Consider the following 20,081-nt stretch of genomic DNA (forward strand, 5'->3'; position numbering starts at 1 on the left):
CTTCCAATCTCCGCCCTCCTGTGGTTCACAGGTTCCCATCCTGGGAATTTCACAAGGTCCTCCAGGCCCTAACAGAACCTCCCTTTGAACCCCTCAGAAAGGTGTCCCTTCAATTCTTGACCTTCAAGGTAGTTTTCTTAATAGCCATCACTTCAGCTAGAAGGGTGTCAGAGTTGGCTGCTCTATCTCTATACGGCAGGTCCTTTGCACTTTTCACAACAATAGAGTTGTTCTTCGTTTAGACCTTTGAACCCCTTTGTACCCAAAATAAATTCTGTATTCCACAGATCCCAAGACATAGTAGTTCCTGATTTTTGTTCCCGTCCACACCACGCCTTAGAGCGCAAGTGGCACACCTTAGATGTTAGAAGGGCTCTTACAATTTATATCAAACACACTTCAACATTTAGGAAGACAGAGGCTATGTTTGTATCCTTTTCCCCTTCCCACTGGGGGAACAAGGCCTCTCCTGCCACCTTAAGCAGGTGGATCAGGGCTTGCATCGCACAGGCCTACAAAGCCAAAGCTCTGCCAGTACCACACGGCTTGACAGCACACTCCACTAGAAGTGCTGCAGCTTCGGCTGCCTGGGCCACCCAGGCACCCCTAGAGGAGATTTGCAGAGTGGCTACATGGACATCACCATCTCCGTTCATCAGACACTACCACCTGGACTCCTATGCCTCAACGAGTGCAGCCTTCAGCAGACAGGTGCTTCAGCGAGTGGTTCCAACTTCAGAGTGAGAGGCCGGATGAGGACCCTCACGAGGACATGAAGGCTTTGGTATGTTCCATCCTGGGTTTTTGCAGCAGCATGGAGGAGAATGGGCGTTGGTAAATTTACCTGAGAACGCCCTTTCTATCTATGCTGCTAGAGAGACCAGCCCCTCCCTTGTTGCGTCTGAATTGTGGTGAGGTATGTTATGGTTCTGCTTTGGCTTTCAGAGACACTCACTAAAGTCTGTCAAGTATCTTGGACAAAGCTGGGGGGGGGGGTTCCCACAGGCTGCTACTTTTATACTAGACGGACCCAGCTTGATGATGTCATCAGGAGGAGTCATACCCATCCTGGGCTCTCTAGCAGCATATATAGAAAGGGCGTTCTCAGGTAAATTTACCAACGCCCACTTCAGGTTCAGTGACTTTCATTACAAAGAGCATTCTATTATTTATATATATCGAGTGCTCTTCTACCAGCATTTATATTCCATTATATTTGTAAATGCAAATATACCTGGTTGTAAAAAAGAAGAAGCATGACTGTTCCTTAATAAACATGTGGAATGAGTATCTTTTTCCCAAACATATTCAGAATAATTTATGTAGTTTTTATTTGACAGTCCTGTATACTTTCTATGTGGCTTACTGTGGTATAAGATACATATGTGTATCAGCAGAATGTGTACATGTGCATAAAAATCAATAGCTTTGTAATAAAAGTCTACTTTTATTTTAGTATTATTTATATTTGGTAGCCTTAAAAATACTACCAAAATTCTGTTGTATTAATTGATTTTCTTTCTGGATGGATCTTGAATATTTTTAACATGTGGGTCCACTTCTAAAAAGCAGGGAACAGATAAATGAAGCTAAAAGGGGGACCAGCGTTGACAATCACTTCATAACTTAATTCTGTGAAATAATTTATAATATAATATATAAAGGTTCTCTCAGAATCTTGATCCTCAACAACTGCTTTGTTTCTCCAATATTCTTACCCTACCTTCCCAAGTTTCCTGCAGTCCAAGATTCTTCCTCTCTCGTCCAGGTGAACATCAATCTAGCACCTGCACCCAGCACCACCTGTAACCTGCCCTGCTGATTTGTTTGTATGCATTTGGAAAGTCAACTTTATCATGTGGTTTCCTCAACTGATGCTCTAAGAATTATGGGTACTGTATCATATAATTCCTTATTCTCTAGGTCTGCATGCACGTGTTGTGTGTATGACCCATATGCTTGTTCTCATGAAAGCAGAAGTACTTCCTTCCATTGAGTCCTCTAGTTTTATAAATGAACCAATGATGTTTAGATCTGATCTTCTCTATTTTTTTCTATAATGAGTCTGATGATGCTTTTTTTTCTGAAATGAGTCTGTTCAAAAATACAGCTAACACACTTATGTCCCTAACTTAAGCTCTATTGCCCAAAGGCAGACAGGCAGACATGCAATTTTCCTCTTAGACATGTGCATGAAAAAGAAGTTTGACTGTAGCAGTATAACCAGAAGTCACATAGAGTAAGATGGGCAGCTATCTAAATGTTTTAAATAAATAAACTGATCTTGTGAACTTCGTGCCTGATCAGATTAAGGCAGGTTAAGATACGCAAAAAAACACGTTATGAGAGCTACATGAATACAATGAACTGGGAATGATCAGAAATAAAGAAAATAAATTAATTGGAATAAATTTGCATTCACAGTATGCACAGTATTCCTTTTTTTTTAGACCCATTCTCATCACATGGGCATCTGCCTCTTTCTGGATCACAGCCAGAGGTAGTATTCAGCCAGTTCGGACCGGTTCTGGCATATCGGTAGCAAAAATTTTGACAGGTTCAGAGAACTGGCAAATACCACCTCTGGCTGGCCACGCCCATCCGCCCCCGCTCTTACCTCTCACCTCTTCTATATTCTGTGTTTATTAGCTCAGCCGATTTGCGGATTGCCGCACCTCAACTGAGCTAAGAAACAGCTGTAGGTCGGTTTCAGACTCATTTGTGCACGCTCAAATCACACATTTGGTGCACCCCAGTGGAGGCAAGAAGCAGCTGTTTGTTGACCTTAGACTCATTTGCCTTTGGTGCATCTCAGCTGAGCTTTCAGGAAAGCATGTCTGTGCTAGGCAAAGTGCATTCGCAGAGAACCAGTGGGAAAAAATTTGGAAATCCACCACTGATCACAGCCTAAATTCATCTTTTTCCCCCTAAACAACAGCAACAACACATATTTACATGCATATCTATTGCCAGAAATGCAACACACATACATGCATATGCTGTTACCTTTCACATAAATGCCCTTCTCTTCATCACCTTCTTCCTCAGGCCTCTGAGTGCGCTGCCCAGATTCGGCCATAGTTGCTTCCCACAGGCTGACCAGGACTGATAGGAAAAGGGTTTCGTTTTAATTAAAAGTTTAGTGGTAAGATTAATGGGCATTAGTTTCTCATGTCGAGAGATATTTTGGGGAAAGTATGGCAGCAAGCTGCTGCAATCCAGTTTTTTTAAAAAAATTATGTACAGGTACAACAGCGCTGGAGAAAGTGACTTATGACTGTTTTTCACATTTATGACCATTGTTGCAGCATCCCCATGGTCATGTGATCAAAATTCAGGTGCTTGGTCATATTTGTGAAAGTCACGTGATCCTCTTTTGTGACCTGACAAGCAAAGTCAATGGGGAAGCCAGATTCACTTAACAACCGTGTTACTATCTTAACAACTGCATCAATTCATTTAATAACTGTAGCAAGAAAGGTCATAAAATTGGACAAAACTCACTTAACAACTGTCTCACTTAGGAACAGAAATTTTGGACTCAATTGTGGCCGTACATTGAGGAGTACCTGTACACCCAATTAAATATTTGATAGTGCTGGATAATGCAGGAAGTGTTGAGCACAGTTTTTGTCCCCAGCAATATCCGTCCATTCAGTAATACAGTATTTTGTTTTAACACTTTAACTTCCTATTTGATTTTTCAGACCAAAGCACTGCAATGAAGAGTACAAATCAACCTTCCTTCTTCTGGATATGTCACTATTTTTCCAAGGGCCCTAAATCATGACACCATCTTGTTTATTAAAATGCCTTGAAATCGCTTTCTCTCTCTGCTGAAGTGATGGTTTTTCCCGCAACGCTGACACCAGCTCATCCTGTGTCATTAAACGCAACTTTTATTGTCTATGAACATGCCCATGCCAATATTACCACTCCGTTGATCTTGGTCCATAAGGGCACAGCTCCGCTACTGAAATACCATTTGGGTGCCATGGTTACTACTGAGATAGCTCCTTTGACAATCAATAGTACACCTGCTCTCCTGTTACAAAGCTTCACAAGCTTGAGTCTACCACTCCAGATCATCCTTTCTGCTGCCATGATATTTATTTTCCTTATTTCTTTTGTTGGTAACCTGGTCGTCTGCCTTATGGTTTATCAGAAGACTGCGATGCGATCCGCCATTAACATTCTTCTAGCTAGTTTGGCTTTTGCAGACATGCTGCTCGCTGTGCTGAACATGCCTTTTGCTCTGATAACCATCATTACTACCCAGTGGATTTTCGGGGATGTCTTCTGCAGAGTCTCTGCCATGTTCTTCTGGCTGTTTGTCATTGAAGGAGTTGCCATACTACTCATCATCAGCATTGACAGATTCCTTATAATAGTTCAAAGGCAGGACAAGCTGAATCCTTACCGAGCAAAAGTCCTCATCGCTGCTTCGTGGCTGGTGGCCTTTGTTGTGGCTTTTCCACTCTCTGTGGGGAACCCCAGCCTACAGATACCTTCCAAAGCACCTCAGTGTGTATTTGGCTACACAACAAACCCAGGTTACCGTGCCTATGTAGTAGTGGTGGTTTTGGTCTCCTTTTTCATTCCATTCCTCGTAATGTTATATTCTTTTATGGGCATCCTCAACACCGTACGGCACAATGCGGTTCGTATCCATAGCCACCCAGACAGCATATGCCTCAGTCAAGCTAGCAAACTTGGTCTCATGAGCCTCCAGAGACCCTTTCAAATGAATATTGATATGAGCTTTAAAACTCGTGCCTTCACCACCATATTGATTTTGTTCATTGTCTTCATCATTTGCTGGGCCCCCTTCACCACCTACAGCCTTATTGCCACATTTAACAGCCACTTTTATCACAAGCACAACTTTTTTGAGATAAGCACCTGGCTCCTTTGGCTCTGCTACCTCAAGTCTGCTGTGAACCCACTCATCTACTACTGGAGAATCAAGAAATTTCATGATGCGTGTTTAGACTTAGTGCCCAAGTACTTCAAGTTTTTGCCACAGCTACCTGGTCAAGCTAGAAGACGTATCCGACCTAGTGCTGTTTATGTATGCGGGGAGCACCGGTCAGTAGTGTAAGCCTCACAGCAAATGGACATTTTCTCTTTTTCTGATATATGCCTGTTTTAGTGGGTTTTCTTTTTTTTTTTAATGGCTTCTTTAGCTGTCAGATTTATAATTTTTAGAATTCACATTCAGCGTTTAAGGAGGAGATATTTGTTGAGCTTTTCTACCAGAATATACCCATACTATGTTCTTGACCACCTACTAAAGAAGTTCTGTATACATGGGGGAGGAATTGTGTGTATAGGGCAGAGCTTTCTGCTGCAATGGCTTTTGCTGCAGAAAGAGACCAATTGAAACACCATTTTTCTCTTCCACAGACAGAGCTGCAAAAATGTAAGTATGTAAAAATGTAAGCTGCAAAAATGTAAGAATCCCTGTACCATTTGCACAGTTATTCCCCCCCATGTATATATGTAGCTCTTTATGGATTGTATGCTACTGCCTCCCCGGTTCTGTGGTAGAAAGGAAAACTCATTTTGGATGTACGCCAGGTGATCTTAAGCACTGCTAATTATTTCATTTCATTGTAGATGTTAATGCTGCTATTTTATGGTACATTTAGATGAATACGTAATAGGCTTTTTTTTCAAATAATGTTGCTGCATAGATGAGCCAAAATGTTTGCATTTAATTAATTATTTGCAAGAATTGCAGTGACATTAAAGGGGGGAAAATCACATTCATGCACTTTAAATAGAACTGGGTGGAGCGGAGTAAGTCGGGATGAAGAAAGGTTCAGTGACTTTTTACGTTTTTGTTTTTTTCTGCAAGGTTTTTAATTCTTCCACCAGTTTTGCAGTGTTTTGGAATGATGCTATAACATACTTTGTTCTCAGAACTATTTTATAGTCCTTTTTGAGTTTACTTGAATGTCAGAAGTATGTAGTGCAAATTCATTTAGATGAAGACACTTAAAGAATTATTACAATTCAGAGGAAGTGCTTTAAATCCTTCTAAAGCCAAAAGGAATTAAACCAAATTCCAGTTACTTAAAAACACATGAGATTTGTCTTTAATTATTATTTCAATGGGAGGTACATGCTTATTCAAATTCAATGTCATGACTATAGCCCCAATGAAAGAATAACTGATACTGCATTTAAAAAGCATATAGTCATTAATTGTATGTAAACATACCATGGAAATATGGATTCCCTTTGAATATCAAACTCTTACTGCGAACTGTGTTGTATCAATATTTAATTAGAAGAGAAACTTGAAACATAGTTAATGTTCAAATGTTTTTTTAATTTAAAAATTGGAGTCGTACATAGTGTGCAATTCTTTTGACGGAGAAGTATTTTTAAAGATTTTTTTTAAACTAAACTGGGAAAATAAAAATTTCCACATTTTCTCTCCAAATGCTTACAAATTGATGTTATTTTGCTTGAAATATGAAAATGATTTATGTTTACTTTTACTTTTTTTTCCTGTCAAGACAAACTATATTATGAGGTTGCATGACCAGCTAAGTTTCTCTTGCAATATCCTGAAATTTTTACAAAAAGCTGAAAAAAAGAGTAAACATTTTTCTCAGGAGTATTTATCTTAATCTTTTAAATACATTTGACCAATGTACATATATTAAAACTTGTGTCAGTTCTGCTATATGTGCACTTTTCTAAAAACACCTTGTCGTTCTTTACATAACCGAAATAACTACTTACACAGGAATAATTTCTTAATTTAAATCCTGCTTTTAAAAAGTTGCATTAGGGCAAAAAAGGTCATGGTCAGAAGTAGATTTATTAATTTGGAACTGTTGGTTCATGTGACCTAACTTTATAGCACACTAAATTTGTTTCATGTCTAAAAGACGACCTCGTTTCTTATCCAGCTTGATGAATTACCATTGCTGTCAGCAACCATGAACATTGTTTTGTCTTCCCAAAGAAAGCATTTATTGAATATCTTAAACACATGACAAAATTCCCAGGGTGGGAGGAATAGGGATGGGAACGCACTATGGGCCTTACTCTTCACATTTGTACTATTTCCTCTCCTATCATTCCCATAATCTGACTTCTGAATTGTACCTATACATTATACATAGAGAATTTTGATATCCTTTATGCATAAACTTCCTGGCTTATAATTCCAGTTTCATTGTGTGGGCGTTAGTTGGTAGGACAAAACAGGTCAGATGGCATGGTGCGGTTGGCTTTACAACTGAACCCTCTTCATGTAAATAAAGAATGCAAGGGAAATAGTTGCAAGATGAGATAATGCACTGATAGACATCATCAGGAACAGATAAAATAATATTTAGAACTGTGGGCATTCTTACATTTTTGAAAATTAAAACTTTGGAAGAGACAAAAATAACTTGGCTATTATTTCAACTGTATAGAAATTGGGATATGTTTTCTATAGAGCTGGAATAATCAGGATTTTCATCTGTTTGGCTATGGTATCATGTCAGTTGTCCACCCCTTCCATTATAGGGTTTATTTTAGAAGTGCTACTTTTAGCAGTAGATCAATAAAATTTTCATACCCAGAGATGTTTGGAACAGCGTATTCCTTAAGCAATGGAAAGATTCTTGACTTTAAATGGCAACCTACGGTACGCTCTACTATAAATGAGTACTACTTTTACCTTATAGCGAAATGAAAAACATTGGTTATAATAGTTAACCAAATTGTTACTTTGCTTACTACAATTCAATACTAATTGATCACATTGATCCAAAGCAGTCTGGATGACAAACATTGACACTATTCCTGAAAATACGCGATATCCCCTTGGACTTTGTGTAGACCTAAAAGGACAATGTTGACTTGAAAATAAATCCCACTGCAGTGTGTCTCATTCCCAGGTAAGTGTGCCCATGGTGCAGCTCTATGAATAGTAAACCAGTTCTGGATTCTCGATCAAATCAGAGTTGTGTTGCTCACATCTCTGGATTTATATCTAATGCAAATATGCTTACTGAGAAAATTAAGCTTTCATTTTGAATAGCTTGAAAACGAGGAAATGTTTGCTCCTAATTAACATGTCAAAATCAGAAGAGCCGAGGCAAAATTTCCAAATTTCTCACAATACCTCATAATCTGTTTCCTCTGTTGCTTCTAGTCTTTGTTTTTTACCATTTTGTCATTGGAATGGCCAGGTATAAAGGATTCAAGAACTGTTGTCAAGAAACATTTAACAGAAAGAAGTGTAATCATGTATAATGTTTACATTTTAAACCATTTCAGCTTACACTATTATCGCCATTGGCTCTTTTAATATACTGTTGTTTTAGAACAGTGCCTTTTCATTTTGATATTGATTTTTATATCCTCTTAAACTTGAAAATCCTTCAGTTCAGCTGGTAATCAGCCTCTTCATGTGTCCATATGTTCTACCGATTACACCCATGCTTAAAGAAAAAACATATAGGAAGCTTTCAGAAGGCAACAATACCTTAAAATATATCTCAAACGATTTTATTAAAGCATTCTAGGTAAAAATATTTGTTTTTGTTCCTCCTTTTAAAATACATATTTTTGCTCAAACTTGGAAACGAAAGGCAGGGTGCTGAAGTAAGTAAGATATATTTTTAAATACATATATATTTGTATTTAAGCAGATTTATCAAGCAGTCACATTTGATATAAAAATCTGTTGCTAAAAAGTTTCATGAGATGTTTTATACTCTGAAGGGATGTCTTATTTTACGGAAGCATTTATGTTTGTATACTGAATAAAAGTAGTGTCCTCCCTCTCCTCCTCAGTGTGGTATTTTTATAAAATTGTTTTTAATGAGCTTTATATAAGTTGCTGTCAGTTTAGTTCTCTTTCTCTCATGCCATTATGCAACATTATCCTTGTAAACAAATGTATTCATTTATTTTTGCCATATAAAAACAAACCACCACAACATACTGTGGCTGCAAAAGAAAAAGTAATGACTTCCTTAACTCTTATTTCTTTCTAGAGTTATTATTAGCCATTGATGAAATGTTTCTTTTGTTGAAATCAGACCTCAGTTTTTAAATTTTAAAGTTAAACTTGATCTGTATGTGATGTATATATATTTCCATGAAAATAATTACAGTAAATAATTATTAAGACAAACTTTCTGTAACGGTTTATAGGGAAATGGCTATTATTAAGTAGCTAGATTTATTCATTAAAATGTTCTAAAAATTAGTTTTGGTGTATTGGTTGAAAAATCAGAAGCACCATTTTAAAGTCTCTTCATATTATGAAAACGAATTCTCAGACTTGAGAGTTTTTTTTTGTAGACCTTCAAAATAGCAATTAAAAGCTTCAGATAAGATCACGTTATATCAGATGGGTGGAAGAATGTGAGAGTGCATAAAAGAATTTCTGATCAAGGCAGCAAGATATTTGAAAGAACTGATTCATTCCAGTTTTCATTTCTAATGTGAATTTCTGTGCAAATAATTAATGAATTGTCTTGTTTACACTAGACTGACAATGTGGAGTTGTCCATGTTGTTCAGTTGGGCACTTTTGTCTAAAAGGGGCATACAACTTTTTCTTGACTGAGGGCCTTATGTGGTCTTTAAGTGATGTGATATACAAACAGGCTACATTCCAAGAAGCGGTGGGAGAGGCCACAAGGAAAATCAAATTTGTCATCATTTGCATTTTAATTAAAATTAATTATAATTAGTCTGATTGTTCTCCTGTCCTTATTTATCATTTTTACCTCTCATTAAAATTACAGGTTGGTAACAATATCCAGAGATCTTGGATTAACTTCATACCCTTTAAACAAATATGAACACTCAAAATTGCTTTATATTTACAAGCTGGAAAAAAAATCCAACTGTTGCTCTCTATATCCACAAAATTCAATTCATATGTAGAAGCTCAGAAATCTTTGAAGTTTTAATATTGTAATGTAGCAAAGAACACTCTAATAATAATATTATAGAGAGAGAGATTCAAGACAACTCAATATCCCATGCTAAAGATCAATTCCATTGTCATTCTACCTTAACTCTTTCTGCTATGGTTGGCCGTTTTAGAAAGTTCTTCCTTAAGCTGAAGAAATAACTCAGGTTGACTTATTTTCTATTCCTTACTGATTCTTTCTTTTGTGTGATCTGTTTGTAAACCTATGGACAAGGGCTAGCCTACTTGGATTGATCTTACGGGATTCTTTTTGAAACTTAGGAGATGTGATTTGAATGCAACTACCTGATACCATGACCTGCTCTGTGATGATTAAATCACATTGTTGTCTTCCATCCAACTTATTTCTATATCCAAAGCACCATTTCCCATCTTTAACCATAAATGTGTATCCTGTTTCTATTAGGTTATGATAGTTTCATGCCAAGTAAGGAGGAAGATTGGGTGAGAATAGGTTTTTTTAATGAAAGCCTTATTAAAGAAAAATCATTTATTTGTATTTTTTGTTATTTTACAAATAAGGCATCACCATCCTGCCTTCCTCATACTTTGCTCACAACAACAACCCTGTGAGGTGAGTTGGGCTAAGAGAGAGTGACTGGCCTAAAGTCATCCAGCTGGCTTTCGTGGCCAAGGAAGGACTTGAACTCATGATCTCCCACTTTCTGGCCTTAAACCGCTAGACCAAACTGGCTCTCTGATTTTATCAATCAGTATTTGTTACCGTTCAAAGTGGAATCTGCCTGCCAGTTTTTAAGAAGAGGTAATTTATCCTGTAATTTATCCTAAAATGGTCATGTAAGACACCAAACGTGACACACATTCAGCAAGGTTAGACTGTCTTAATGCAGTTGATTTGGAATCCAAATCTTTGTTGTAATTATGTAGAATGTACCCTTGCTTTCTCATAAGGTTGGGTTATGTTTCTGAGATGTCTATTTTTCAAACTAGGGCAATGGTTCTCAACTTGCAGTCCACGAACCCCTGGAGGGCCGTGATAGGCTTGAAGAAATAAGATTTAAATGTTAAATTGTGGGGGGTTGTAGCGATAGCCCATGCCCACAAAAAGTATGAACTAGGGTTTTCCAGATAATGCTGAACTGCAAATCCACCATGCTTCTTAACACTAGCAGAGTGTGACTCAAAGATGTTCACCAACATCCAGAGCATCACATACTGCTACAGGTAGTCCACAACAGTTCGCTTAGTGACCAAAGTTACAATGGCACTGAAAAAAGTTAGTTACGACCATTTTTCACACTTATGACCTTTGCAGCATCCCCATGGTCATGTGATCAAAATTCAGATGCTTGGCAACTGGTTTATATTTATGACCATTGCTGTGTCTTGGGGTTATGTGATCAAGCTTCTGCAACCTTCTGCCAAGTAAAGTCAATGAGGAAACCAGTTTCACTTAACATCCGGGTTACTAATTTAACAACTGCAGTGATCCACTTAACAAATGGGGCAAGAAATGGGCAAGACTCACTTAACAAATTTCTCACTTAACATAAATTTTGGGCTCAATTGTGATCATAAGCTGAGGAGTACCTGTATTTCTAAGTCCTTTTTAAAATTATCTTGTTAACTTATATGAATAATTTTGAATTTCCTTCGTATGAATTGGGCATGCCACATCATGCACGGAAAGCATTTCAGTAAATGTATTGGTAAAGAGAATCTAAAGATGTCTTGTTGGTATTGCTCCTAGAAGGTTGATTCTACACTGATCCTAATAAGCATTCTCAGAGGAATTCATTATTTTGAAACCCATTCCTAATGTGAAATGTTTTGTGCATTTGAAGTTCATGCTAATTTCCACAAAGGCTTACACTGCTAAGCAACATACTATGTTATCTCTGGAGGCCAAAGGCTATACTACCTATATCTTAATTAAAGCTAAAAGAAATATACACTGCTCAAAAAAATAAAGGGAACACTTAAACAACACAATGTAACTCCAAGTCAATCACACTTCTGTGAAATCAAACTGTCCACTTAGGTAGCAACACTGATTGACAATCAATTTCACATGCTGTTGTGCAAATGGAATAGACAACAGGTGGAAAGCATAGGCAGTTAGCAAGACATCCCCAATAAAGGAGTGGTTCTGCAGGTGGTGACCACAGACCAATTCTCAGTTCCTATGCTTTCTGGCTGATGGTTTGGTCACTTCTGAATGCTGGCGGTGCTTTCACTCTAGTAGTAGCATGAGACGGAGTCTACAACCCACACAAGTGGCTCAGGTAGTGCAGCTCATCCAGGATGGCACATCAATGCGAGCTGTGGCAAGAAGGTTTGCTGTGCCTGTCAGCGTAGTGTCCAGAGCATGGAGGCGCCATCAGGAGAGGTGGAGGAGGCCGTAGGAGGGCAACAACCCAGCATCAGGACCGCTACCTCCACCTTTGTGCAAGGAGGGACAGGAGGAGCGCTGCCAGAGCCCTGCAAAATGACCTCCAGCAAGCCACAAATGTGCATGTGGCTGCTCAAATGGTCAGAAACAGACTCCATGAGGGCCCAATGTCCACAGGTGGGGGTTGTGCTTACAGCCCAACACCGTGCAGGATGTTTGGCATTTGCCAGAGAACACCAAGATTGGCAAATTCACCACTGGCACCCTGTGCTCTTCACAGATGAAAGCAGGTTCACACTGAGCACATGTGACAGACGTGACAGGGTCTGGAGATGCCATGGAGAACATTCTGATGCCTGCAACATCCTCCAGCATGACCGGTTTGGCAGTGGATCAGTAATGGTGTGGGATGGCATTTCTTTAGGGGGCCGCACAGCCCTCCATGTGCTCGCCAGAGGTAGCCTGACTGCCATTAGGTACCGAGATGAGATCCTCAGCCCCCTTGTGAGACCATATGCTGGTGCGGTTGGCCCTGGGTTCCTCCTAATGCAAGACAATGCTAGACCTCATGTGGCTAGAGTGTGTCAGCAGTTCCTGCAAGACGAAGCCATTGATGCTATGGACTGGCCCGCCCATTCTCCAGACCTGAATGCAATTGAGCACATCTGGGACATCATGTCTCGCTCCATTCACCAACGCCACTTTGCACCACAGACTGTCCAGGAGTTGGGGGATGCTTTAATCCAGGTGTGGGAGGAGATCCCTCAGGAGATCATCAGCCACCTCATCAGGAGCATGCCCAGGCGTTGTAGGGAGGTCATACAGGCACGTGGAGGCCACACACACTACTGAGCCTCATTTTGACTTGTTTTAAGGACATTACATCAAAGTTGGATCAGCCTGTAGTGTTTTTTTCCACTTTAATTTTGAGTGTAACTCCAAATCCAGACCTCCATGAGTTGCTAAATTTGATTTCCATTGATAATTTTTGTGTGATTTTGTTGTCAGCACATTCAACTATGTAATGAACAAAGTATTTAATGAGAATATTTCATTCATTCAGATCTAGGATGTCTTATTTTTGTGTTCCCTTTATTTTTTGAGCAGTGTATTATCCCTCTTCAATGCAGTTAAAGCATTCAAGAATGTTCTCTACTTTAACCAAATTTTTAACCTTTTTTTTCTATGACAAGCAGAACCGCCAGTTTAAAAACAAGACTTTCTTTTTAATCTACTATTGGACAATCCCTGTTAAGTTCTCCAACAAATAGATTTTTTTTTTAAATTCTTCAGTTGGAAAGCCCAGCAACAAATAATGTGCACATATTCTCTGACCAAACTGGAGATAGATTTCAGAGCAAAATGAAAAAGAAGTCTGTTTGAATGCTAGAAGAAAGGCAATGAAACAAAATAGAAATGATGAAAGAATGTGAAAGAACATGGTGGAAAACTCAAAATCATCAACAACTGGAGAAGATACCTCCCAATTTTTTCTTCTAACTAGAGCTAACAAGTTACAGCAAATCACTTGTCTCTTGCAGCCAGAAGCCAAGATCTAGAGTCTCAGAGTTACATAGATCTTGTATAAAACATTGATCAAAGACAGTTCAAGGATGCACACATTCTATAAAGATCTCAAATACGAAGGATAAAGGAAAGAACAGGATAAAAATGCATGATTACAAGAAGGAACATCAATCATCCAAAGTATGAAAACATTGTCTGTTGTTACATCATTCGAAACATGACATCAATATATCAAAATCTTTGATGTATGAGAAGTGCAAAGACCTTAATTGTTACCTTACTTCCCTGTACTGAGGAAAGAACAGACATAAGGAGGCAATCCATACACATCCTTGAATCTACACATTTTGTAGGTATTTGTAGTTCTTGGTAGTACATTAGCGCAACTATGTAAATAATGATAAAATGAATAGAAAAATTAATGTATAGCACTTTGGTTACATATCAAGTTAGCTTTAAAACAAATATAACGAATGTTTTCTTTTTTCTTTTTATTCCATCCCTCCATATTTTCTTCTGTTCATATTTGTTTCCTAAAATTCATATGGAGGACGAGTTGGATAATGCCAGGATGCTGCTCATATCTTCTACTACAAGTACAGACTAGCTATGAGGAGGAGAAGAAACTAACCTTGAAATAGGATGAGCAATAAATAAAACATACAAAAAGATCAAAACTCTTTGTATAGGAACAAATATAAAGAAAATAACATTTTTTCAGTAGCTGAGATCATCAAGGAAGTTCAGGTAAAAATAACTGAACCCAATTCTGAAAATAACCAATGTCTGCTTCCTTATGAATTGGATGCTGGAGGGTGAAAAATATTTCATTGGTGAAAAATAAGTTTTCACCCTCGGTAGGCACAGTTAACCAATTTGCAAGCCAGGAGGTAATCTGAGGCCAGGCCATTATTGAGGCTAGTAGGACCGCATCATGCATGTACATATAACATCAGCAGATATAGAAAGCCTCTTATTCTGCTGATAGATTGCAATAGTAATAAAAGAATTGTATTCGATTAAAGGTTTGTTCCAAGTGTAAAATGATGTTTATAAGAGGTACATATAAAAAGAGCGGACAAAATATTGTTAAATGCAGGGGAGCAACTGCTCCCACATTTTCCAGGTGGTATTTTGGAGACCCTCAAACCACACATCTAAGAATGCCTTGCTCTGGTCAGATAAGAATGGAGGTACACACTCTTTTATTATTGGGAGTTGTAATTTCAGCAGTGCAATTTGATTTAGGCCACAATTCTTGGGCTAAAATATACTCTAGTGTTTGAATAAACCAAAGCTATTACTAGTTGACTGATACTATGATGGTCTATCCTCAGGTGGAGGGAGGGGATGAATTAGTACCATTTACTTTAGTGTGATCTTGGTATGACACCCATCAAGGAGATTATTTTTGCCATTTCAAAAACTTTGAGGAAAGAAGGAGTCGAAAGCTTTTAAAATGATGCATGAGCATGTATCAAGCATGGGAAAGGAAATCAATAGGGTTTTGGCCTCCTATTAAAAAAAACAACAACAACATGCCACCATGAAATCACCCTTTGTATATGGCAACCAATGTGGATTTGAGCTGTGGTGGTATAGTGGTTAGAATGCAATATTGCAGGCTAATTGTGCTGACTGCCAGCCGTTCGATTCTCATCAGCTCAAGGTTGACTCAGCCTTCCATCCTTCTGAGGTTGGTAAAATGAGGATCCAGATTGTTGAGGGCAATACGCTGACTCAATAAACCATTTAGAAAGGGCTGTAAATCACTGTGAACCAGTATATAAATTGTAAGTACTGAGTTTACAGTCTGAACTTGAGGGCACTCAGGTAACTGGATGCCCTCTCAAGGGAGAATAAAGTTCTCTGAATTGTTGGCTTTCTCTCTGCTAGTAAATCCTGCTCTAGAGAATTGTTTCTATCTGGGGTCTGGAATTAATGAGTTAGCTGCTTGCTCATTAGATATCAATCCAATTGGATGAAATTGCATGTGTTCTGAGACCCAAAGTGTGCATGCTGACTCTTCTTCCTTTTTTTCCCTATTTTCCAGTCCAGTCCAATCTGATTGGTTAACAGCAGCCTTATTCAAGTAGCTAGAAACTTTACGATTTTTACTTAAAACACATTTTTTTTTAACTACACGCTAAAATAAGGTAAAATAAAATAATAAAAGCAAGTAATATTAAATAAAGGTTTATGAAATGTGTGAAATTCTGAGGAATTTTCTACCAGATTATTATCTTGTCAGATGCCCCTCCAAGTAAAAGAGGCAAAATTAGGTATGATGAAGGGACTGGGGGTGAAATTAGGTATGATGTAAGGACTGGAGGTAGTAGTGTTTTTGTGTGTATTATGCCAAGACAAGATGATTTTGTGGATGGAACTCTGCTTCATATCCAACCAGATGTTGGAAGTTACAATTCTCCCCTCTTCTAGAGAAACAGCCCCCCGCCCTTTGTCAATTAGGGCTATTAAAATAGCTGGAGCCAGCTTACTTTTCATAACAAAGGAAGGAGAAAATTACAGGCATGAGATACAGAGAAAAAAACCCCTACAAACTAGCTAAGATCCTTTCCTAGAAATCAAATAGATGGCGAGTTATAAAAACTCGGGTGAAAAGCAAACCAAAAGGCATGGCAGGAAGGAAACATGATAGCAAACCAGCAACCACAAAGGATCAGGACCATAAAACCAAGATCCCAGGAAGAGATCCCAAAGAGAGGAATTCAACACACACACACGAATCAAAGTCTTCAAAGATTCACACCTACAAATCAAAGAACCTGAAGTATATAAAAGAGAGGTTTTTCTACTCACTTATTAGAATAATCCTAGAGATTTCTTCTTCTCTGCCTTCCTATTAATAAACTGTTTCTGACTTTCAACGCAGTTGACCAAATCATTTTGCATTTCTCCCAGCCAGGAAGTTTGAATCTACAAAAGAAAGAACTTTGCCTATTAACAAAAGGGCAAGGCTTCTTTTTTCCTTTCCTCAATGAGTTCCATAAGTCACATGTTTTTGTTATCTGAGTTCTGTCTAAAACTGCTCCACCCTAAACACCTTACATGGCATAAGCAATATATATTTATTTAAAGCAAAACATCGTGGAATGCTTACAGTAGTAGCTCTTTATCTTGTACAAAAGAGGTTATGCTTGCTCAATGACAGCTACTGGGTGCAACATGAATTACTTTTTATCTACTAAATATCCTAAGAGAGAGGTAAGCAGGTGTTGCATTTGGGAGCAAGTAGCAAGCAGATTCCCAAAGGGTTCATAATGCAAAACATCTGGCTATGCTAGCAGGGCTGCTGAACATCTGCAGGCCAGCTAATTGAATGTCAGCCTTGCAAAGTAGACCAGACAGGAAACACGGTCAGGTGAGCTAATTCTACTTTACTGTAGGGTATATGAACAGAATCCTGCTAGTCTGAAAATACATTTCTCCTCCCATCCCCTTTATAGCCCAAGAAATTAGAGAGAGTCCTTTCTGCACTTCTTCCCCACATACGTTCCTGCTGCATGCTAAGATGCCTTTTATCTGACTAGTCTCTTGGCTGCATCTCTTCTCCCTGTCTCCTAAGGTCATTCTCTCAAATTTGACAGGAATCTACATTCCTGTGCAAAGAGAGAGAGAGAGAGAGAGAGAGAGACCCTACCCTAGGGCATATTGCTTTTCTATTTCCCTTTCCTTTCATCTTGCTCTGGACTGACAAGGAATTTTGAGTTTATGATGATATTTCAAAATAAATAAAGTCAAGTCAAAATGTGTTTACAGGATAGATTCAAATCATGCATTAAGCCATAAACCATGGCTTATAAGACTTGATGATTGCACACAGCTGCAGTGCTAAAGCCAGTGAAGTGTTTGTTTATCAGGATAATCTGATCTACTCAATTATGGCATGGAGCATACTGTTCCGCTTTCACCTTTCAGCCCCAATCCAGGAGCCTTCACAGGCAGTTGCTTTCACAACCAATTATTTTTGTGTTGAATTTAAGTTTTACTAACAAAGTTTGACCTTGTTGGTAAAACATAAATTCAACACTAAAGCCAGGTAAACCACACATGATGGTTTATAGAATGGCATATACCAGGACTGTCAAACTTGTGTCCCACGGGTTGGATGCATCACATGCTGGCCATGCCCAGTTTAATGAAGGAGAAAAAAGTCATGATACATCACACGATACCACTGTGACGATGCGAGTTTGACACCTCTGATATATACTAGGTCATAGAATGGATAATAGCTCTCATTCATATGTATGAACTATCCATCAAATAGTCTCTCAAAGGTGCTTTTTCAAAAGGCAACTGCATTATTATTTTTTTCCTGAGAAAGATGTTTTGCTTCTCATCCAAGAAGCTTCATCTATCATATAGTAATCTGCCAAAGGAGTAGAGTTAAGAGTTTAATCTAGAGGTAACAAATCAGCAAAAGATAGGCCCAAATGTAACATTCACTTGGCATTATTGTGAGTTTCACATTCCAAATTATGACCAATCGTGGTTTTTTTTTCCTGTTGGAGTCAGCAAACCAGTCATACAGAGACTTGTCCCCACAATTTGCTGGCTGTATGAATGAACCTTCTGCAATCAGACATTGTACATAAGGGAACTAAATATAGTCCATGCTGTAGAACACTGTGCGCCTGAAATACTCTCAAATCAGCTATTTGTACCTAGTGCTGTGCTAAATAAGGTAGAAGCAATGCTGACAAATCTAACTGAAGAATTATTCATATCCAGCTGATTTCAATGGAGAACAGGAAAGATGAATGAATGGACGACCTTTTATCAATATAACACACCATGATCAAAACAGGCACTAATTGAATTTGTATCAGGCCAACCTGTCTGAGATCAATATGCAACAATCTGATTAGCTGAGATCACAAAGCAACATAAAAGTATGCTGATATGGACACTCTAAGGATTTTGAATGAATCTTTGTCTATTGCCTTTGCTTATTCAGTTACAGCCACAAAAGAAACAATTGGAGAAATAGAAATAGAGCATGTGAGAAAAAAAAATACTTGTCAGTCATTAACCAGCTTATATTTTGCAGTTGTGTGGTGACAGGAAATATTGGGCAAGTGCAGAGATGGATTCAAATAAACTTCAACCCCACAGTCACTGAAGAAACTGAAGTTGAAAAGATGTTAATATTTTAACAAGATCCAACACATACCTTGAAGTTAATCATGAAGTACTCACACAAACAAAAAGGTAAAGATTCTGGAATACTCTACACCAGGGCTGTCAAACTCCTGGCCCACGAGCCAGATGCATCACATGCTGGCCATACCCACACCTGGTTTAGAAAAGGGGGGGGGAAAGTCCTGATATGTCACGTGACACTACTGTGATTATTTGAGTTTGACACCCTTGGTCTACACAATCCATAGACCTGAATTTCATTGAAAAGCTAAGGGGAACATCTCATACAAGTAGATTTACTAATACAGGACGCTAAAAGAGATATTGGTGAATGTATTGATGACCAGAGTGCTCCATAGTTTATTTTAAATTTAAGTCATATACCCGTGATGGTGAACCTATGGCACTTACCTGGAGCTAAAATGGGCTCAGGTGGCATGCAGAGCCATTTGTGCTGGCACATGAGCTGCAGGCAAACCTCATAGCGCGTGCCTCATAGCTGATTTTTGGCAGGTTTGAGGCCTTTTTAGGCCTCCCAGAGCTTGAGGAAGGCTTCTGCAGGCTTTGCTGGCCGAAAACTAGCCCCGTTTCATCACTTCCTGTTTTTCCGACAATACCGGAAGTGATGAAACAGGGCTAGTTTTTGGCCTGCAAAGCCTGCAGAAGCCTTCCTCAAGCCTCTGGGAGGCAGAAAAAGGCCTCGCACCAGCCGAAAATCAGCTCTGAAGTGCAGTGCAGGTAAGGGTGGTGGTGGAGGTGGGTGGGTGGGGATTGTGTGCGCATGAGTAGGGGTTTGGGGGAGGTGCGGTGCAAATTGCCTTCTGGGCAGCATGCGAGTGTGAGCGTGCAAGCGCACACACAATTTTTGGCACAGGAGCCCAAAAAGGTTAGCCATCACTGTCATATACTATTCATATAAATCTATTTGATAAATCCGATAAAGGGTGGTAGACTGCCCACATGTGCTGTGTAGACAAACACAGAATATGGATGCCTATCATAAAGGCACAAAATCAGTTACACATAAAAAAGCAGGACATTAATTTTGTGAAATTATTTATACATAATTGGGCAC

General features: G+C 38.8%; 1 protein-coding gene across 3 annotated transcripts in view; it reads left to right on the forward strand.

The window, feature by feature from the left end:
- Positions 1 to 9,717, forward strand: part of GPR63 (G protein-coupled receptor 63) — a 31,567-nt gene extending 21,850 nt beyond the window's left edge. For 2 of the 3 annotated variants that reach the window (XM_026666586.2, XM_087943143.1), the window contains exons 2-3: positions 1,733 to 1,892; positions 3,708 to 9,717. In XM_026666586.2, the coding sequence (XP_026522371.1) occupies positions 3,845 to 5,101 (1,257 nt within the window). In that variant the 5' untranslated portion in view covers positions 1,733 to 1,892; positions 3,708 to 3,844 and the 3' untranslated portion in view covers positions 5,102 to 9,717. Of the gene's footprint in view, positions 1 to 1,131; positions 1,893 to 3,707 lie in introns of those variants that run through there. The other variant, XM_087943138.1, reaches the window with a different exon arrangement.
- The last annotated feature ends 10,364 nt before the right edge of the window (positions 9,718 to 20,081 follow it).

This window comes from Notechis scutatus, chromosome 1 (assembly GCF_049901735.1).
Source record: "Notechis scutatus isolate UNSWTSFEM ecotype Mainland chromosome 1, rNotScu1.2, whole genome shotgun sequence".
Lineage (NCBI taxonomy): Eukaryota > Metazoa > Chordata > Lepidosauria > Squamata > Elapidae > Notechis > Notechis scutatus.